Raw genomic sequence first — 22805 nt, 5'->3', positions numbered from 1 at the left:
GAAATGAAGCTAAAATCTTCCTCCATGTTGGCGATCCTGAAACCCGAGTCTGTAGAGCGCAGTAGAGACCAGGGGCCTCATGTACTAAAGGTGCGTACGCACAAAAACATTGCGTACGCCATATTTCACGCTCACGGTCTGATGTACTAAATTTGACTTGAACGTGTGAAAGTGCGTTCCCCCACGGAAGTTTTGTTTTGGGCGTACGCCTTTTTTTTGTGCGTATGTATTGTGTTTTTGTCATTTGGCGACACTTAGAGGCGATGCATTGAAATTACAACTATTAAGATATCCTCTATGCACACATTGAAGTAAGCATTATTGGGTAAAATAAAGTAAATTAATCAGACAGTTTCATTGTCTTACAGAAATAATCGTTTAACGTGTTTCCACTTAGCCTAGATCAGGTTTGCGCTGGAGTTGTTGGAGATGCAGCGTTGGCATTACTGGAAAATATTGCTAATGGCCGAATTCATTGAGCGCGCATTTTCCGTGACCATTATGTTTTTTTTGGCCCATGATGATGACTGGCTTATAAACAGTTTTAGATTTCCAAGAGCATAAGAAAACAAGCTGAGTGCGTGACGTGTGTCTTTTTGGTAGGCAACTCATTTAAAGCATTTAAATGAAAGCATTTATCTTAGAATAATAAAACTTAAAACATGGTAATTATACGCTATGCGTATATAATATTATTATTATTATTATTATTATTGTTATTAATAATAATAACAATAATAATAATAATAATAATAATAATATAACATTATACTCTGCGTAATTGAGGGAGGAGTCGTGGCAAGTGTGATGCTTTCGTGCATTTGCGCTTGATTTCAAGTTGATTGTGATGTACTAAGAGAAAGTACGTGGAATTCTGCCTACGCACGGTTTGATAAATCCGGATTTTTTTGTGCGTACGGAACTTTTCAGATCTGAGCGTACGGAACATTTTAGTAGGAAGTCCACGCAAGTCTTAGTACATGAGGCCCCAGAAGAGGAAGAAAGACTGTGGAGAGACAGCCTACTCATTTAAATAACCCCGCCCCTGAGGGCTGCATCCACAGAGCTCTCAGTCTATGGTCCCGCCCATACAGTCATTAGTCCCACCCTAGGTTTGGTGTAACCCAGCCCTTTAACAATAACCACACCTTTTTTAACAGAGCTGAATAACGTTTTAAAAAACGAATTCTGTGGGGATATAAAAATTGGACAATATAAGCAGAGGTTACACTAGCTGCTGCATTTAATAATGGAGGTAGAATTACAGTATATTGGGGGGAAAAAAAATCGTGATTGGAATTTGTCTGTTTTGCCATTGAAACCTATGGGGATGGGCCTTTTGAGAGACGATGCTCTGTCCAGCTATATACAGTCTTTGGGAGAAAAAGGTCCACCATATTACACAGTATTACAGAGCTTCGATTACAGTGCATTAACTGCTGATAATGGCACTCATAGAACGCCTCTCAGCCAAAACTAACTGTGGTATAATAAATAATAAATACATAACACTTTTTCTAATTGATTAGCATGTAAAATTCATCTAATTTGCTGGGCTTTTTCCCTCTCTGTAGGTTTTCCCTCCGTTCCGGCTGCTTCCGAGAAAAGTCACTCTGATTATCGGTGCAGTGATGCAGGTAATCTGCTGTTTACTTGTGTTGGTGAAGGACAGATGTTCCCCTAAAAAACATTCATTAATTAATCATCACTGCAGCTCTTTATCTCATTAATGCAGAAAGAGAGAGAGAGAGAGAGAAAGAGTTTAGTGTGTAGAAACTTCACATCCCATTAGAACGGATGCAGGTAGAAATAATCCAATCTGGAGAATAAAACTCAGTTCCAGATTTCTCTTAAGCCAGCATCTCTGTGGATGTGTCCATCATTGAACTCTATATAATAATATGTTGTAGTATAGTATAGTATACAATGTATATTAATTATAGTAATATATTGTGTAATATGTATAGTATTGTATAATGTATTATATAGTGTTATAGTTATAAATAGTAAATTATATGAAATTATAGCATTGTATGGTATAATATAGTATATTGTAGTATAATATAATACATGTTATAGTGTAGTGTAGTGCAGTGTAGTGTATTATAGCATTGTATGGTATTATATAGTACAGTATATTATAGTATAGCATTAGTATTTTATTGTATTGTATGTTATCACATTGGATAGTATAATATATATTTAATATTCTTATTTTTAATTTTTTAAGCAGTGAAGTGTTGAAAGAACTATATAAGTTTAACTTATTTGCAGTTTTTTTCTTTTTTTTGACTGGACTTACAGATTGGCCTTTAAAATATGACTTTAATATGTATTGCTGTTTAATACAATCTTTTTTTTTTTTGTTTTTTTTTTTTAGTCTCAGAAAGCACCAGAAGTATCTATTCCCTGCTGATGAGTTTCTATATGTTGTTTATAGATCACATCAGAAGGAGGTCCTCAGCCCCAGTCCAACATCCTGTTCTCTCTGAGTAATGCTGAGATCGCCTCAGTTAACAGTACGGGTCTGGTTCGGGGGGTGGCTGTGGGGAACATGACTGTAACTGGAGTCGTGCAGGCGGTCGACACGGAGTCCGGAAAACTCGTAGTGGTTTCACAGGTAACCTTGCTTATAATAACTTTATAACTTAATAACTTTATAACAAAAATCATTTCTTATCTATTGAGACTACAGAGTGATTTAGGATGCTTGTCTTGGGATAGCTTGTCTAAAACATACAATAAATCGTGACTACAAAGGTTTTTAAAAGATTTCTGTATCATATACTTTATCAAAGTGTTTGGAAATTGCAGAATAGTGTGGTAATTGTAATAAATATATAATTTTATATAGTTTTTCTTTGTATTTATCTGGGGAATTGAAGAGGGTAAAGACTAGCACACGCCTTATCCACCTCTTTTTGAACTCCGAGTAGCATCACAGCACTAACACTCGGAGGAAAGCGCAGCGACTCTGTTCTGATACATCAGCTCACAGACGCAGCTTTGTGCTAATCGATCCACATCACCCTAGGAGTGATGAGGGGAAAGAAAGAGCACCATCTACTGTACGCACCCAGAGAGAGAGCAAGGCCTGCCAATTGTGCTCTCTCAGGGCTCCGGCAGCTGATGGCAAGTTGCATGACCGGGATTCGAACCAGTGATCTCCCGATCATAGCGATATAGCACCTTAGTCTGCTGAACCTCCCGTAGCCCTGTATAATATTTAGATAGATAGATTTAAGAAAAAAAGATAAAGCAAAATATTTTTTGCAATTCTGTTCTGTAGATGTTTGTGTTTGGATATACTGGTTTAGATATACTGTAAATGTTAACATGAACATTTTTGATGACAGATATCACCTTTTACTGAATCTGCTAATTACTGAAATTTTTGTAGAGCAGTTTATCATTATTATTAGTATAAACCATATTAATAATCAAATTATTTGTCCCTTATTTAAAAAAATAGTTATCACAAAAACAACCAATACCATGAAAATGGACCAGTGGAACAGTGTACATGTAATTTATTAAAGACTTTTAGTATGTTAGTTTTAGTTTTATAAGGTGATAATTGATTATAAGGCGCATTATAACAGACACTATAAGGAAGTTAACTAAAGATAAGCTAGGTAAACAAAACTGTAATTAAAAAAAAGTTCTGGATGTTAACCTACACAAATTTCTCTCCTGAAAACTGTTTGAGTGAGTGAAGTGTTTCCGTTTATTTACAGTAGGCTTAGATTCCCAAATTTCTCCAGCACTAAGGCTGGAGCATTAGTTTTAGCATTAGCGGCTAAGTGCTAGCAGTTAGTGGCTAGTGCTGTGATACTGCTCTACACTGAGGAACCTTGAGTGTTCTGGTAACCTAGGGTGATATTGACTAGCGGGTTGTCCCACATAGTTTATTTTAACACGATAAACATGCAGAATACAGGCCAAAATATACTCACCTCTGTACGGTTATATAAGTAAATAATAATAATAATAAGTAAATCTAAGTAAATATAAGAGTATAATACGCTTAGTGTGGTTAGCGGGTAATGCTAATGCTGCTCCAGCAGTGCTATCCAGGGGTTAACAGCAGATTACAGGCCGATTATAATCACCTCATGGGGAATGGGGAAATAAGTCACTAAATTACAGTGTGAAACCGAAACTAAACAGATCAGGTACGGTAAATACAGTGTAACAAAAACAGACATACCTTTGTGCAAATTTTTTGGGGGGATTTTAGGTGTGAAAGCGCCTTTAAAAAAGTGAGTTTATATGATTTTATTTAAATTGCTGGATAATTAATAGTTTAAAAAGGTTTATTTAAAATCATTTTTGTTGTTGGTCTAATTTTCCCTATGTCACTGTTTTCCTTCAGATTTTATTTCCTGTAATTTATATTCTGTTTTTTTTTTTTTTTTTTTTTTTTGGCCCAACCACCACCCCCCCCCCTCTTCGGAGGACAATTAATACTTTATTTTTATTTATTATTATTATTATTATTATTATTATTATTATTATATATTTTTTTTTATATATATATATATATTTTGTGTGGATATAGTTATGGGAGTTCAGGGTTGGAAGGATCGGAGTGTGAGGTACAGGAGGGGGGTACAAGAAGAAGAAAGAAAAAAAAAAAACTAAACAAAAAACAAACAAACAAACAAAAAAAAAATAATAATAAAATAAAATAAACATAAAATAAACAAACATACATATATATTCTGTTATTTTTTACAGGATCAGGTGGAGGTGGAGGTGATCCAGCTGAAGGCCATCCGTATCCGAGCTCCGATCACTAGATTGAAATCCGGCACCATGGTAAACAAACACCCTGAGATACTAACGAGTGTGTGGATATCAGGTCTCAATTAGTGTTAAGAGCAAATCTACAATAAGAAAGTAGAAAAAACACAATGTCCATTGTGAGGTCGGGCGATATGCCCTTAAAGAATATCACAATATTTTAGGCATTTTTTTTTTTGATAACGATATTCTTAAAGATATGTCGAAACTTTACATTAAGTGTTGAATAACTAACATGAATTATATTAATGCATTAGTTACCATGAATAAGACATGAGGTAATACATTAACAATGCTTAGATACTTTCACATAAACGTTAGAAGTAAAGCATTTGTTAAAATGAACAATAAATATATAAATCATACACTTCATTAATAATGTTAACTAATCTTAATTAAACAAGTAACAACTGCTGTTCTTGTCATTTGCTTTTATGCTGCAGTTATGCATACAGTATTTGTTAAATATTTATTAATTAAATATTAGTTGGTATAAATATATTTGTGATGACACTTATGCAGTGGTTATGCAGTTACTTGCTTTATTTACTGATGTCAGTTAACTAATATAATATTATATATTTTACATTTTTAACTTCTATTGGAAATACAGTACATCTCTACATGAATTAGAATCATTTTAATTTCACTTTACATCAGGTATATTTCTTTTCTGAACAGAGCTGTCTGTATAAGTGCTTAATGTTTAGCAGATGTTAATAATGCTTAACGAAGGCATCATTGGTTAATCATGGTTTATATTTACAATTTTCTACATGCAAGTTGAATTCCAACAAACACTCACTCACACATATATATTTATATATAACGATGAAATGAAGCATAAGCACCATCCAGAATAGATTTACTTAAAGCTCACCTTCCGTCGTTTTTTCTTTCATTTTTAAATGTCTAGTTGTGGTCTCTAGTATGAATGAATGACATGTGAGCCGTTTTTGTAAAAAAAAAAGTGCTCAGGTGTCTCTGTATAGCTCTTTTTTAATGGACTGTTTTAGGGGTGTGTCCAAAATGACCGGATTCCAGCTTTGCTCATGAATATTCATACATGCAAACAGCATGCAAATATCTCTCCTCTGATTGGCTAGGAGCACTGCGACGCCCCTCCGCTGCTCTGCCGCTCACTGCCTCCCACCTCCTAACTGATGAGCGGTGATGTTGCGTCGCTTCAGCTCCGCCTCTGGGAGTTTCTCGAGCCAAGGTGGGCTGGTCTGTGAGTTTCTGCCTACGTAGGCAGAAAGATCATTCAAAATTCACCCGTTTTTCGGAGGGGGGGAGGGGGGATTTCTTTGCTTAGCTCCTGCAGACAATGGGGGCTGCAAAACAGTTTAATGTGCAGGTGTACACATTCAACTCGGAGAGACCTACTGTATTCCACAAAAAAACAAGAAAAATCGGATTTTCGCGGAAGGTGAGCTTTAAATATAAATATTTAACGATTACTGTACGCATAACTGCAGTATACAAGCAAATGACAGGAAGATAAACTAATATCAACTGCAGTTGTTACTTGTTTATCTAACATTAGTAAAGTATATTAAAATAAAGTATATGATTTATTATTCATCTTAACTAATGATTCACTTAACATTAATTAATGCTGTAGTTCCGTGTTTAATTAACATTACCTAAGCATTGTTAATGTATTACCTCATGTCTTATTCATGGTAACTAACGAATTAATTCATGTTAGTTAGTCAACACTTAATGTAAAGTGTTACCCATATATTTATGGCAACAAAATAAATATTAATATGCTTGATTTAGTGTAAATATTAGAGTATATTACGTTGAGTAGAAACAGTGTTGTCTATTTCGAAAACAGTGATATTTGTCGTTATTTTATTTTTTTGTATACAAATATAATATAATTAAATAAATACCTAAAAAAGAAAAGAAAAACGATCACAATGCTAAAGTGCGTGCATATAAACAAGTAAAAACAAATACACTACATTTCCAATACAGAAAGCCAATACGTAATAGACTGTGTTCAAGAATGTCGCAATATCACGACATGAAGGATTTTAATTGTGTCAAAAAAAATAATTTATGGAACCCCCTTTGTCCAGGTAAAGCCTCTATTTTGGAGATCTGTGTGTAAGCCTATGTGTGTGTGTGTGTGTTTAATCTTGTTTCAGATGCCGGTTCATGTGATGGGTCTGACCAGTACTCAGACCCCGTTCTCGTTTGGGAACGCTCTGCCCGGCCTCACCTTCCACTGGTCTGTAACCAAGAGAGACATCCTGGAGCTCCACACTCGCCACTCTGAGGTAACCGCATGGCCTCCTTCATCCACATGGTTGGGCACGTGCTTGTAAACGTGAGCACGTGTTGAAAGCTGTGCACCTCAGTCCAGCACAGTTTTGCAGCACAGATATTTTTTCCAGTTACAGCTGAATTCACGCTTTTAATCCCAGAAAAACAAACGCTCTTATTTACCTTTTAAAAAGCCGTTTAAATGCCTGATTATTATTGCTTTGCTGTTTTCCAGCATTGTTTAATATCGCTATATATATATATTGCCGAAAAAAACAATGCAATGTCAAATTTTTCAAATATCGTGCAGCCCTAATACTAGCAGTGTTGGGCACGTTACTTTGAAAAAGTAATTAGTTATAGTTACTAGTTACTGTAAAATAAAAATAAAAATAACTGACTTACTGACTGAGTTACTCCACTATAAAAGTAACTAGTTACCAGTAAAAGTAACTATTTCGTTACTTTTGTGTTACTCGCCCCCGTAACCCCCACCCCCGGCCCCCACCTTCTCAGAGCGTGTTTCATCAGCCAGATGAATAGAGTGCATGACAGCAAAGACAAGTACCTGCATAGAGGTTTGTCCATGATACATTTTTCGTTTGGGGACATAATGTGAACTGTTTTTCCACTGGAGTCCTCCTCACTCTCCATCTCTCACTATGTGCTGTAAACTCATGCCACTATGCATACGCTCTAAACACCCACCCACCTATTTCCTCTGATTGGCTGAAGACGTAATCTTACTATACCTTAGCCAATCATTGCTTAAGCGGCTATCTCATCCTCCCCTCCCTTGTGACTCACACACACAACGTACAAACACACACTTGCGCCTTTGTCTGTTTGCGCGAAGTTAAAAAAAAGAATTAATTGAGCGGCTAAAGTAACGTGCAGTAACGGGGTGTAATGGGGTAATGGTAACAGCGTTATAGTTACAGTCAGAGTAGTTAGTTAGATTACTCCTTACTGAAAAAAGTAACGCATTAGTAACACCGTTTATTTTATTTACTTTATTTCAGTATTTCAGTTCAAAATGTGAAACTTGTATCTAGTTTAAGCGTTTATTTTTTGTATTGTTGATTATGGATTATGGCTTACAGCCAATGAAAACCCCAAAATCAGCATCTATAAAAGTTTAAATATTATATAACTAAGACCAATTGGTACTTTTGGCAGTGTGGGCAGTGTGCCAAGTCCTGCTGGAAAATGAAATCAACATCTCCATAAAAGTTGTCAGTAGCAGAGGGAAGCATGAAGTGCTGTAAGATTTTGTGGGAAAACAAAACTGCACTGAACTTTAGACTTGATAATAAAACACAGTGGATCAACACCAGCAGATGACAGACATGTCTCTCCAAATCATCACTGATTGTAGAAACTTCACACTAGACCTCGAGCAGTTTGGACTGTGTGTCTCTCCACTCTTCCTCCAGACTCTGCTCCCTTGATTTACTTTAAATGAAATGTAAAATTTACTGATGATCAGTGATGGTTTGGAGAGACATGTCATCTGCTGGTGTTGATCCACTGTGTTTTGGTTAGTTTTAAACGTCTACATTTACTACATCATTCCTCTGCTTTAACTTTGTTTTTTCTGAGTTTTTTTCTGAACTATAGTGTAACCCTGTTTCTGTGATGTGTTCTGCAGGCGTCTCTGCAGCTCTCTGCTGAGCATAACTTTGCGATGAGCGTGGTGGGGCGCAGTAAGGGCCGCACGGGTCTGAAGGTGGTGGTGAGGGCGGTGGCTCCTGAGGCCAGTCACCTGGAGAACAACGCTGTGGAGCTTTCTGATGAGATTCAGATACAGGTACTTATCTCTGATCTCACCTAATGCTGCTTTAAAGGGTGTTGCAGCAGTAAGGAGGTTTACGGTGTATGGTGTGCAATGAAAATACATGGGCTCCAGACTAGGGGTGTGCCATATCACGATAAAATCGTCAACATTTTTAAATATCTTGAACGATATTATACCCTTAAATATCGTGCCATATCACCCACTCCAGTCCAGTATCATTTATTTTACTTTAATCCTGGATTCATGGAGATATATGGAGTGCATTATTATTAGTATCATGATATTCTAGATCATTGACTTCTGTTACAAATCTGATAAAATTCTTGTATTTTTTTAATATCTCAGTTAGGGGTGTGTAATATCATATTGTATGTAATAATACAATTTTATTTTTATTTTGTGTATTCTTAATCATTTTTAAATTTAGTGTTTTGTCATATCGCCAAGAGTATCGTTATCGCAAAAAAAAAACATGAAATATCGTGATATTATTTTAGGGCCATATCGCCCACCCCTACTCCAGACTAATACGTTTTTCTGTCTCATCTTTCTTTTTTTTTTTACTTGCTTGTGCACTGTAAGCCCAGATAAGTTAAATTTACTTAAATATTTTAAGGCAACCGGTTTCCTTACATTCTTTAAGTAATGGGTAATGAAAACTTAAGTTAGCATAACTTAAAACATCAGGTTATTACAACTAAAAAAGACGTTGATTTAACTTTTTTTTATTTTAGTTATACTGTAAGACCAGATAAGTTGAGTTTACTTAACTTTTTTAAGGAAGCTGATTTTAAATTAAAACATCAAGTTATTACAACTAAAGGGGAAGTTGATTTATTTCTAAGGGAGCCCAGGGGGAATCACTACACACTGATGGTGAGTGTTAGTCACAAACTGTTGGACATGCCCAGTATGCAAATAGATTGTGACAGAAGCCAATAGAAAAGAAGCTGTTAATGGCAACAGACGTTGGATGTAATTCTGGGTTTTCATAATTCTTCTTCTTCCTCTTTTCCTTAATCTTCCTCTTGCTCTTCTTCTTCTTCTTTTTCTTCTTCATCTTCCTCTTCTTGCTCTTTTTCCTCTTGCTCTTCTTTCTCTTCCTCTTCTTCCTCTTGCTCTTCTTCTTCTTCTTCTTCTTCTTTTTCTTCTGCTTCCTCTTCTTCTTCATCTTCCTCTTCTTGCTCTTTTTCCTCTTGCTCTTCTTTCTCTTCCTCGTCTTCCTCTTGCTCTTCTGCTTCCTCTTCTTCTTCTTCTTTTTCTTCTTCATCTTCCTCTTCTTGCTCTTCTTCTTCTTCTTCTTTTTCTTCTGCTTCCTCTTCTTCTTCATCTTCCTCTTCTTCCTCTTCTTCTTCGTCTTCTTCCTCTTCTTCTTTCTCTTCCTATGGAAAATCTCCATTCAAAATGTTGTTTAGTCTAAGACTAGGTCTGGGACAACACCCAGTTGTAGTAAGTAACTTCTATAGAGAAATAAATGCTTCTATATGAGGTTTTGTGGTGATGTTTTTACTAAGAAAACTGAACATTTGTTTTTTATATCTTGTTTTTAATAAGGTTTATGAGAAATTACACCTCCTGAACCCAGAAGTGGCGGCTGAGGAGATTCTGATGTCCCCGAACTCCTTATTAAAACTCCAGACTAACAGGTAAATGCACTGCAGAGATTCGGGCTAAAGGCTAGAGAACTGCATTCTGAGTTTTTCTTTATGGTTTCTCCTGTGGAAACAGCATATATTAAACAATGACTCGTTATAATTCAGTGATGATACGGTATTACACCATTCTTGTTAATCTGTGGTGATAATAGGAAGATAAATAGTTAGTTTGCTATTAGTAATTAGTAATGCTATTTTTACTTGTTTATTTATAATAATTTTTATTGGGGCTTTCGATGTTAAAGCTAAATGTGATTAATTTGTATTTAGTAACAGTGTAAAATGGACTTTTGTTATAGTAAAACATGATAAAAAAGTACCTAACTTTAATGAATAGCACACCTCTGTTCTCCCACAGCGTTCAGAGATCCAGAAATGTTAACAGTTTGTCCAAACACCCTTCAGACTGGGTGATACGGGGCATAATTTACCCTGATAAATCACTTTTTCCACCGTTATCCAGCTCAAAGTAGCTAAAACACCTCCTTGCTTGAATCTGGAGAGTTCTGACATTTAAAACAAGGCATTAATAACTTAAAAAGTGCAGAAGAAGCTTATTAAAAAACACTGTTTAGATCCTATAACAATGCCAGCTTCAGCTCCGAGTGCCGCCATCACTGTATTGATAATGGCATAGACATATATATTAATATATATATATATATATATACATAGCTTCTGCATAGCCTGCCTCCTGGCGCCGGCTGCTACGCTATGTGGAGTCTATGTATATATATATATGTCTATGACATTATCAGTACAGTGATGGCGGCGCTCAGAGCTAAAGCTAGCGTTATAGGATGTAAACAGAGGTGTTTAATTAGCTTCTTGTGCACTTTTTAAGTTATTAATGCCTTGTTTTAAATGTCAGGGCTCTCTGGATTCTAGTAAGGAAGTGTGGAGCTACTTTGAGCTGGATAACGGTGTAAAAAGAGATTTATCAGGGTAAATTATGCCCCGTATCACCCAGTCTGAAGGGTGTTTGGACAAACTGTTAAAATTTCTGGATCTCTGAACGCTGTGGGAGAACGTGTGCTATTCATCCAAGATAAGAACTTTTTATCATGTTTTACTACAAAATAGTCCAATTCACACCAGAGTTCCCCTTTAACACCACTAACATAAAACAGTTAATCACAGAATATTGTCATGATTAATCTAAATACATTTTTTATATATATTTTTTTCTTCATGATCAGGGATGGGCAGGGTGCGCTGTCCTATCGGGTGCTGGACTGTCCAGATAAAGCTGCGCTGATTCAGGTGGATGATAAGGGATATCTGTCCTCAGGCTCTCTGACCGGCATGGCCTCCCTGCAGATCACCTCTCAGGAAACATTCGGGGTCAATCAGACCATCATCCTCGCCGTCAAGGTAATAATTCCTTGTATTGATAAAGTCTGGGTTCCTACAGCAGCAATGTCATGTTAAACGTCAGGACTAGTAGTGGGGCTTGGTGTTGTGCGATCTATTTTTACATTATCTATCAAATTCACGGCTACAATTCTTGCAAAAATGGAAAAGCAAGATCCCAGTATATCACTGCTTTAATAAATATAATAAAAAAGGTATTTTTCGGACTGTTTAGAGTTTTATTTTATTTAAATTTTATATTTTTGCATACAGGTGGTGACGGTGTCGTACATGAGGCTGAGCACCAGTCCCGTGCTGCACACGGCGAACAGAGAGACGTTATCCGCCGTCCCGCTGGGCACGGTCCTGACGTTCACCGTTCACTTTCACGACAGCACTGGAGAAGCTTTACACGCCCACAACTCCCACCTCACCTTCTCCACCAACAGGTACATTCCTAGACTATTCCTAGACTTGCATTATCATCCGTAAACCAGTCTGTGTGTGCACCAGTTTTAGTGGAATGGAGGATCCATCACTTCCTGTCTCCACTGTTATATTTAAAAATCTTTACTTTAAATTGCTGGAGGGAGCCCTTAAATAAGTCCTCAATGAATGAGGGTAAATGGAGCTAAATGGCTAAAAATAAACCCATTTTAAAGTTTGAAAATCTAGGAAAAATAGTTAAAAGTAAGTTTTTACGCTGAGTGGTCCAGCGGTCTAAAGCGCTGCCACTATGAGCAGGAGGTCACAGGTTTGAACCCCCGCTCATGCAGCTTTGCCATCAAGCTGCCGGCGCTCAGAGGGAGCACAATTGGCCCTGCTCCCTCCGGGTGGGTAGATGGCACTCTCTCCCCACATCACTCCTATGGTGATGTCTGCAGCACAGGGCGTCTGTGAGCTGATGTATCAGAACGTTAGCGCTGTGATGCTGCTCGGTAATGCGGCATCAGCAGCAGCTCGATAAGAGGTGGTGGCTGACTTCACATGTATTGGAGGAGGCATGTGCTAGTCTTCACCCTCCTGGTGTGCTGGGTATTACTAGTGATTGGGGGAGTCCTACTGAGTGGGTTGGGTAATTGGCCGTATAAATTGGGGAGAAAAATGGGAAGAATTTGAAATAAAATTATAAACAAAAAAAGGATTTTTTTTCCCAGAATGAAACTTCGTCTGCTTGCCTTAATTAGTGTAATCAACATACACTATATATATATATATATATATATATATATATATATATATATATATATATATATATATATATATATATATATATATTTGCTGTATGTTGTATGTTCTGTGAATCTGCTTTTTCAGAACATCAGTAGTAAAAATCACTATATGAACTAGAAAAGGCAAAGTTCGTGAACGAACTTTAAGTTGGCTTGTCAAATAGTTACTAAGTTGTGTAGTGTGTGTGTGGTGTGGAGTGTTTGGAATGTGGTGTGGAGTATGTGTGGTGGAGTGTGGGGTGAGTTGTGTGTATCAGGTGTGGAGTGTGTCTGTTGTGGAGTGTTTGTGGTGTGGTGTGTAGAGAGTGTGGTGTGGTGTGTAGAGAGTGTGGTGTGGTGTGTGGAGTATGTGTGGTGTGGTGTGTAGAGTGTGGTGTGTGTGTGGAGTGCATGGGGTGTGGAGTGTGTGTGTGGTGTGGAGTGTTTGGAATGTGGTGTGGAGTATGTGTGGTGGAGTGTGTGGTGAGTTGTGTGTATCAGGTGTGGAGTGTGTCTGTTGTGGAGTGTTTGTGGTGTGGTGTGTAGAGAGTGTGGTGTGGGGTGTGGAGTATGTGTGTGTGGTGTGGAGTGTGTGTGGTGTGGTGTGTAGAGTGTGGTGTGTGTGTGTGGAGTGCATGGGGTGTGGAGTGTGTAAAGGGTGGGGGTGTGTGGAGTGTGTGGTGTGTGTGTGTGGTGTGGGGTGTGTAGTGTGTATGGGGTCTGGAGTGTGTGTGTGGTGTGGGCTTTGGAGTGTGTGGGGTGTGGAGTGTGTGTGTGGTGTGTGGAGTGTATGTGGTGTGCGCAGTGTGTGTGGTGTGTCCACATGGTTGCTAAGTGGTTGCTAGGCAGTTGCTAACATTTTCAAGGTGGTTGCTAAGGTGTTGCTAAGTGGTTGCTAGGCTGTTGCAATAATTTCTAAAGTGGTTGCTAAGTGGTTGCTAGGCAGATAATAACATATTCCACAAGGTTTCTAAGTGGTTGCTAGGGAGTTGCTAACATATTCCACATGGTTCCTAAGTGGTTGCTAGGCAGTAGCTAACATATTCCACATGGTTGCTAAGTGGTTGCTAGGCAGTTGCTAACATATTCCACATGGTTGCTAAGTGGTTGCTAGGCAGTTGCTATCATTTCCTAAGTGGTTGCTAGGCAGTTGCTAACATATTACACATGGTTGCTAAGTGGTTGCTAAGTGGTTGCTAGGCAGTTGCTAACATATTCCACATGGTTGCTAAGTGGTTGCTAGGCAGTTGCTAACATATTTCACATGGTTGCTAAGTGGTTGCTAGGCAGTTGCTATCATTCCTAAAGTGGTTGCTAAGTGGTTGCTAGGCAGTTGCTAACATATTCCACATGGTTGCTAAGTGGTTGCTAGGCAGTTGCTATCATATCTAATGTGGTTGCTAAGTGGTTGCTAGGCAGTTGCTAACATATTCCACATGGTTGCTAAGTGGTTACTAAGTGGTTGCTAGGCAGTTGCTATCATTTCTAAAGTGGTTGCTAGGCAGTTGCTAACATATTCCACATGGTTGCTAAGTGGTTGCTAGGCAGTTGCTATCATTTCCAAAGTGGTTGCTAAGTGGTTGCTAGGCAGTCGCTAACATATTCCACATGGTTGCTAAGTGGTTGCTAAGTGGTTGCTAGGCAGTTGCTATCATTTCTAAAGTGGTTGCTAAGTGGTTGCTAGGCAGTTGCTAACATATTCCACATGGTTGCTGAGTTGTTGCTAGGCAGTTGCTATCATTTCTAAAGTGGTTGCTAAGTGGTTACTAGGCAGTTGCTAACGTATTCCACATGGTTGCTAAGTGGTTGCTAGGCAGTTGCTAACGTTTTCCAGGTGGTTGCTAAGGTGTTGCTAACTGGTTGCGGTGTGGGCTGTGGAGTGTGTGTGGTGTGGAGTGTGTGGGTGGGATGTGGAGTGTGTGGTATGTGGACTGTGAGTGTGGTGTGGAGTGTAGTGTGCGTGGTGTGGTGTGGAGTCTGTGTGGGGTGTGTGGGTTGTGGTGTGTGAACTGGGTGGGGTGTGGTGTCTTGAGTGTGGGGTGTGGAGTGTGTGTGGTGTGTGGAGTTGGTGTGGTGTGGAGTGAGTGTGGACTGTGTGGAGTGTGTGGGGTGTGGAGTGGATTGTGGACTGTGTGTGAGGTGTGGAGTGTGGACTGTGTGTGGGGTGTGAAGTGTGGACTATGTGTGGGGTGTGCAATGTGTGTGGTGTGGAGGGTGTGTGGTGTGGAGTGTGTGTGGTGTGGGGTATGTGTGGTGTAAGGAGTGTGTGGTGTGGTGTATGTTTGGTGGAGTGAGGTGTGTGTGGGGTGTGGACTGTGTGTGGTCTGGGGTGTGGATTGTGTGTGGTGTGGGGGGTGTGTGGTGCGGGGTGTCGTTTGGACTGTGTGTGGGGTGTGTGTGGTGTGGTGTGTAGAGTGTGTGTAATGTGGGGTGTGGTGTGTGTGGGTTGTGGTGTCTAGACTGTGTGGGGTGTGGTGTGGGGTGTTGAATGTGTGTGGTGTGTGGAGTGTGTGTGGAGTGTGGACTGTGTGTGGGGTGTGGCCTGTGTGTGGTGTGGTGTATGTGTGGTGGAGTGTGGGGTTTGTGTCAGGTGTGGAGTGTGTGTGGTGTGGGGTATGTGTGGTGTGAAGTGTGTGGGGTGGAGTGTGTATGGTGTGGGGTATGTGAGCTGTGGAGTGTATGCGTGGTATGGAGAGTGTGGGGTGTGTGAGGTGTGGAGTGTGGACTGTGTGTGGGGTGTGAAGTGTGGACTATGTGTGGGGTGTGCAATGTGTGTGGTGTGGAGGGTGTGTGGTGTGGAGTGTGTGTGGTGTGGGGTATGTGTGGTGTAAGGAGTGTGTGGTGTGGTGTATGTTTGGTGGAGTGAGGTGTGTGTGGGGTGTGGACTGTGTGTGGTCTGGGGTGTGGATTGTGTGTGGTGTGGGGGGTGTGTGGTGCGGGGTGTCGTTTGGACTGTGTGTGGGGTGTGTGTGGTGTGGTGTGTAGAGTGTGTGTAATGTGGGGTGTGGTGTGTGTGGGTTGTGGTGTCTAGACTGTGTGGGGTGTGGTGTGGGGTGTTGAATGTGTGTGGTGTGTGGAGTGTGTGTGGAGTGTGGACTGTGTGTGGGGTGTGGCCTGTGTGGTGTGGTGTATGTGTGGTGGAGTGTGGGGTTTGTGTGTGGTGTGGGGTATGTGTAGTGTGAAGTGTGTTGGGTGGAGTGTGTATGGTGTGGGGTATGTGAGCTGTGGAGTGTATGCGTGGTATGGAGAGTGTGGGGTATGTGTGGTGTGGGGTGTGAAGTGTGTGTGGTATGTGTGGGGTGGAGTGTGTATGGTGTGGGGTATGTGAGCTGTGGAGTGTGTGTATGGTATGGAGTGTGTGGGGTATGGTGTGGGGTGTTGAATGTGTGTGGAGTGTGTGTGGAGTGTGGACTGTGTGTGGGGTGTGGCCTGTGTGTGGTGTGGTGGAGTGTGGGGTTTGTGTCAGGTGTGGAGTGTGTGTGGTGTGGGGTATGTGTGGTGTGGAGTGTATGCGTGGTATGGAGAGTGTGGGGTATGTGTGGTGTGGGGTGTGAAGTGTGTGTGGTATGTGTGGGGTGGAGTGTGTATGGTGTGGGGTATGTGAGCTGTGGAGTGTGTGTATGGTATGGAGTGTGTGGGGTGTGGGGTATGTGTGGTGTGAAGTGTGTGTGGTGTGGGGTATATGAGCTATCAAGTGTGTGTGTGGTTTAAAGTGTGTGTGGTGTGGGGTGTGAATTGTGTGTTGTATGTGTGGGTTGGAGTGTGTGTGGTGTGGGCTATGTGAGCTGTGGAGTGTGTGTGGTTTAAAGTGTGTGTGGGGTGGAGTGTGTGGTGTGGGCTATGTGAGCTGTGGAGTGTGTGTGGTGTGGGGTTTGTGTGGTGTGGATTGTGTGTTGTGTGGGGTTTGTGTGGTGTGGAGTGTGTATGGTGTGTGGGATGGAGTGTGTTTGGTGTGGGGTATGTGTGGTGTGGAATGTGTGTAGGGTGTGGTGTGGAGTGTTTGTAGTGTGAGGTGTGGACTGTGTGTGGTGTGTAGAGTGTGTGTGGTGTGGACTGTGGAGTTTGTGTGGTGTGGAGTGAGTGTGGGGAGTGGACTGTGTGTCGTGTGGTGAGTGTGTGGAGTGTGTGTGGTGTGGGGTGTGAAGTGTGTGGTGTGGTGAGTGTGTGGAGTGTGTGTGGTGTGTGGTGTGGGGTATGTGTGGTGTGGGGTATGTGTGGTGTGGGGTATGTGTGGTGTGGGGTATGTGTGGTTTGAAGTGTGTGTGGTGTGTGCGTGTGTGTGGTGTGGGGTGTGTGTAGTGTTGTATTGGTTCTGGTGTGGGTTGTGTTCAGCAGTCTCTTCTCCATACAGATACAGTACTGAGGAGCAGGGCAGAGAGGGGGGCCGTGCGCAGGATCGGCTGGTGTGTGTGAGATGGCCAACATTCCGCCCATTCATTCCTATGGGGAAAGTTCGTACGATAATTTTACGAAAACCGTAAATCGTATCGGTGAGATCAGCATATCGTCTGAAACACCTCTGCAAGTTCTGTATGTCTTGTGAATTTCGTGGTTCTAGCTTGAAAATTGTGACTTTTAGAGCAGTTTGAAAAAAGTGTGAATGGAAGTCTATGGGGAAAAAAGTGAGGAAGATAAGAGGTATTACCACACTGCAGGCGAGGGGAGACCCTAAACCTGACCGACGTTAAATTAAATTCATTCTATTAGTCTGCTCTCTGAAGCCCCCCGGCAGCCCATAGGAAGAGCAAATCAGAATGAGAGCAGCAGGACAGTATGGGTGGGGGTCTGACCGTGATGAGCCCCCTCAGGACCCCCGGCACTGTGGTGATGATGATGGCTTTCTGACTCCAGCTCTTAAACTGGCTCTGATTGGTCTGGACTTAAGAGGCTCAGGTTTTTTATGAACCTCTTCTGATTGAAAACATTTTTTTGAGGTTAAGTTAAGTTTAAGGTGTGCCAGAAGTCATGGGATAGCAGTGTGAGAGTTTGTTCATGAACTGTTACCTCAGGGAATGACTCGTGGAGTTAACCGCTGGCCAGTGTTCTCATGTTAAGATAGCATGATTTATCGGAGTTAGAATGAGTTCTAATTATTATTAATATTATTAATATTATTATTATTATTATTGCTGTTCATTGCGCAGCAACATTCAAACATATCATAACCCAATTTATGCAAATATGTTACTTAGCAACCACCTAGCAACACCTTAGCAACACCATAGCAACCACCACAGACACCATAGCAGAACCTAAGCAACCACCTAGCAACTGCTAAGCAACACCATAGCAACCACCATGGATTCCATAGTAACACCTTAGCCACCACTTAGAAAACACAACGTATACCATAGCAACACCTAAGAAACCACCTAGCAACCACATAGCAACAACACCGTAATATCACAGACACCGTAGCAATCACCATGGATTCCATAGCAATGCCTTAGCAAAAACAACCTAGCAACACCATAGCAACCACCATGGATACCATAGCAATGCCTTAGCAATAACCTAGCAACACCATAGCAACCACCATGGATACCATATCAATGCCTTAGCAACAACCTAGCAACACCATAAAAACCATCATGGATACTATAGCAACACCTTATCAACCACTTACAAACCACAACGGATACCATAGCAAGACCTTAGAAACCACCTAGCAACAACACCGTAATGTCACAGATACCATAGCAACCACCATGGGTTCCATAGCAATGCCTTAGCAAAAACAACCTAGCAACACCATAGCAACCACCATGGATACCATAGCAATGCCTTAGCAATAACCTAGCAACACCATAGCAACCACCATGGATACCATATCAATGCCTTAGCAACAGCCTAGCAACACCATAAAAACCACTATGGATACTATAGCAACACCTTATCAAACACTTACAAACCACAACGGATACCATAGCAAGACCTTGAAAACCACCTAGCAACAACACTGCAATGTCACAGATACTATAGCAACCACTATGGATTCCATAGCAATGCCTTAGCAATAACATGGCAACACCATAGAAACCACCATGGATACTATAGCAATGCCTTAGCAATGACCTAGCAACACCATAGCAACCACTATGAATACCATAGCAATGCCCTAGCAACAACCTAGCAACACCATAGAAACCACCATGGATACTATAGCAACACCTTATCAACCACTTACAAACCACAACGGATACCATAGCAAGACCTTAGAAATCACCTAGCAACAACACCGCAATGTCACAGATACCATAGCAACCACTTTGCTTTGAGTCTCGGACATGTGAACGAAGAAGTGTATATACAATAAACTGAGCTGAATTTCTGTTTCTCTCTCTCTCTCTCTCTCTCTCTGTCTCTCGCTCTCTCTCTCTGTCTGTTCTGCAGGGATGATCTGGTGCAGGTGGGTAAAGGGCAGAGTAACGGTACTCTGACTGTTCGGACGGTGAACGTGGGTCTGACTCTGTTGGGAGTGTGGGACTCTGATCAGGCCGGTCTGGCTGATTACATCGCTCTGCCCGTTCAGCACGCCATCCACCCGGCCGACGCCCAGAGCCTCATTGTGGGAGACGTCATCTGCTTCTCAGCTCAGATCATCAGTCCTGAGGGTGAGGACTTCACACCAGGGGGCGCATTTAAGTTTGACCGCGGTCCAGATATTTTACAAGCTGTTACGTGGTGGCCACAAAAAAAAATTCTGCTTTGTAAAAAAAGGTGTAATGTGATGGAGTGCTACAGACTAGTAGCTCTCCAGCCCAGAGGGTTGTTGAACCCAGTTGCAGAACAGTTGATCTCAAAACAGGTAAACCCAAGAAGAAAGGCTGAAGAAAGGCTGCCCCGGCTAGTGAATTGGGACGCGGCCAGGAAAAAACGCCCTTATAAGGAGGTAGGGAGGCCGAGAACGGGGAAATAGGGAAATAGTCATATTTGTTCAGAAATACAGAACATTCTAAAGGGAATCACAAACTCTTGAGCACCACCGCTGTAATTTGGGAGCCAGATTATACTGGATTATAAGGCGCATTAAGCGACACTAGTAAGAATGCCTACATCGGAGTGAACAAGTAAACAAAACTATAATTCTTAAAAAAACATTTTCTTTTAAACGAGCGCTGGATGTTAAACTACACTGATTTCTCTCCTGAAAACGTTTTATTTGGGTGAATAAAGCACTTTAGTTTATTTACAGTAATCTTAGATTTCCAATATTTTGTCTAAGGGTAAGTTTCCGATTAAGTTTCTCCAGCAATAAGGCTGGGTGCAGCAGCATTAGCACTATGTAAATGCTAGACTGAGGAAATAAAGCGCTACACTGAGCAACCCTGAGTGTTCTGCTAATCCAGGATGCTATCAGCTAGCGGTTCGTGCCACGTAGCTTGTTTTAACACGGCAAACATGCTACAGACTACAGTCCAATATACTGTACTCTCCTCTGAACTGCGGTTAGCCACCAATGCTAATACTGCTCCAGCCTTAGTGCTGGAGAAACTTCACTGAAAACTCACCCTTATAAAGCTGTACTTCAGCAGTGTGGCTTTACTTAAGCAACATTACACTCGAGGTGCTATAACGTGTAATATTGGCGCTGCTGTGCTGTGGTCGTAGGCACGAGGCTGCGACATTATTGCGATTATACCGCAGTTCTATTATTGCTGTTTATTGAAAGATTTTGAGTTAAAGAGGAGGAGAAAATAGGATCTGTTTGATTATAAAATAAACACCCCCTGAGTTAAAATAGTTCCATTGCTGCTCTGTTTGTAGCTGCGCTGTTTGGTTTGTAAGCGCTGCACTAGGTTCCTAGGTTACCTGTATGTGGCGGAGTAATACTGTACATAGAGAGCTTCGGTTGCAGTGCATTACCGGCTGATAACGGCATTCATATAACATGTTTCAGCCAATCACATTGCAGGGTCAGAACTAACCTAACTATGGTATAATGCTCCTTAATACCTGGCACACTTTTGATTTTTGGGAAAATTAAAGGATTTTAGGTGTGACATATAGTCCGAAAAATACAGTAATGAGGTTAAATCCATATAATTAAGTGTCCCTGTCCATCCAGACTGTGCAGTGTCTCTTATCTCTGTGCATGTGTCCGTGTTCTGCAGGTCTCTCAGGTACGTGGAGCTCCTCCTCCGATGCTGTTCTGCAGATTCATCCGAAAACTGGTACAGCTGTAGCCAGAGATACGGGAACTGTGACGGTTTATTACGAGATCGCAGGTCAGCTGCGCACCTACAGAGAGGTAAGACCTGGATCATCAGCAGAACCAGTCTTTAGAGGCTCGTTATGAGGAATTAGAGAGATGCTGCGACACCCGACCTGTCCTGGTCTCTCTAATACAGTATAATCACAGGGGAAATGACCTCATACACATTAAACTCAGTTTCTAACCTGCTCTTTTAGAACGTCTCTAACTGTCTGCAGATCATTACACTGAGCAGGGGGTGTGTGTAGAGGTGTGTATCTACAGTAAAGCGAGAGGATTGATGTTATCAGTGCAGTGTAATATATATATCTCTCTCTCTCTCTCCGTTTCCCAGAATCCCCTGTTTCCCAACGAGCATTACACAGATAGCTTTAATTATCTTCACTCTGCAGTCTGAACCGGAGCACTCAAACACTGATTGATTGTATCACAGCTGTGGAGGAGCAGAATATACAGCAGAATATACAGCAGAATATACAGCAGCTCTTCTATAGATGTAATTTGGTGTTTTTGCAGTTTACTGCTTGCTAGCAGTCTCCAAAGTACTGCTAAGCATCACCACAGCAACCACCTTGCAACACCCATATAGAAACCACTTAGCAACACTCCAGCAACCACATGGTGGAACCCATAGCATCCTAAATACTGCTAAGCAACACCACTGACTCTAACTTGCAACACTATAGCACCCATCTAGAAACCACATAGCAACACCACAGCAACCACCTGGGGAAAACCATACAATACTAAATACAGCTAAGCAACACCACTACCTGTAACTTGCAACACTATGGCACCCATCTAGAAACCACTTAGCAACACCACAGCAACCACCTGGGGAAACCCATAGCATCCTAAATACTGTTAAGCAACACCACTGCATCTACATTGCAACACTATAGCACTAATTTAGAAACCACATAGCAACACCACAGCATCCACCTTGCAATGCTGTAGCATTCGTCTAGTGACCACTTAGCAACGCCACAGCAGGCACCTTGCAATGCTGTAGCATTCGTCTAGTGACCATTTAGCAACGCCACAGCAGGCACCTTGCAACACTTTCTCATTCATCTAGAAACCACTTAGCAACACCACAGCAACCACCTGGGGAATATCATAGCATCCTAAATACTGTTAAGCAATGCCACTGCATCTACATTGCAACACTATAGCACTCATCTAGTGACCATTTAGCAACACCACAGCAACCACCTGGGGGAAACTATACCATACTAAATACTGCTAAGCAACATCACAGTATCTACATTGCAACACTATAGCACTCATCTAGTGACCTCTTAGCAACACCACAGCAACCACCCAGGGGAAACCATACCATCCTAAAAACTGCAAAGCTGCTTTGTGCCAACACCAGTTGTGAAATGCGCTTTACAAATAAATTTGATTTTATTTGCTAAGCAATGCCACTGCATCTACATTGCAACACTGTAGCACTCATCTAGTGACCACTTAGCAACACCACAGCA

The 22805-nt window shown here is 41.1% G+C and overlaps 1 protein-coding gene across 1 annotated transcript in view; it reads left to right on the top strand.

The window, feature by feature from the left end:
- Positions 1-22805, top strand: part of nup210 (nucleoporin 210) — an 80282-nt gene that overhangs the window by 39376 nt on the left and 18101 nt on the right. The window contains exons 24-33 of the mRNA XM_022676788.2: positions 1575-1637; positions 2441-2620; positions 4741-4821; positions 6966-7097; positions 8735-8893; positions 10436-10527; positions 11736-11910; positions 12163-12338; positions 19494-19714; positions 21215-21351. Of these exons, the coding sequence (XP_022532509.2) occupies positions 1575-1637; positions 2441-2620; positions 4741-4821; positions 6966-7097; positions 8735-8893; positions 10436-10527; positions 11736-11910; positions 12163-12338; positions 19494-19714; positions 21215-21351 (1416 nt within the window). The remainder of the gene's footprint in view (positions 1-1574; positions 1638-2440; positions 2621-4740; positions 4822-6965; positions 7098-8734; positions 8894-10435; positions 10528-11735; positions 11911-12162; positions 12339-19493; positions 19715-21214; positions 21352-22805) is intronic.

This window comes from Astyanax mexicanus, chromosome 13 (genome assembly GCF_023375975.1).
Source record: "Astyanax mexicanus isolate ESR-SI-001 chromosome 13, AstMex3_surface, whole genome shotgun sequence".
Taxonomy (NCBI): Eukaryota; Metazoa; Chordata; class Actinopteri; order Characiformes; family Acestrorhamphidae; genus Astyanax; species Astyanax mexicanus.
Note: the sequence above shows the minus strand (reverse complement) of the source record. Positions and strands in the feature narration are given on the sequence as shown.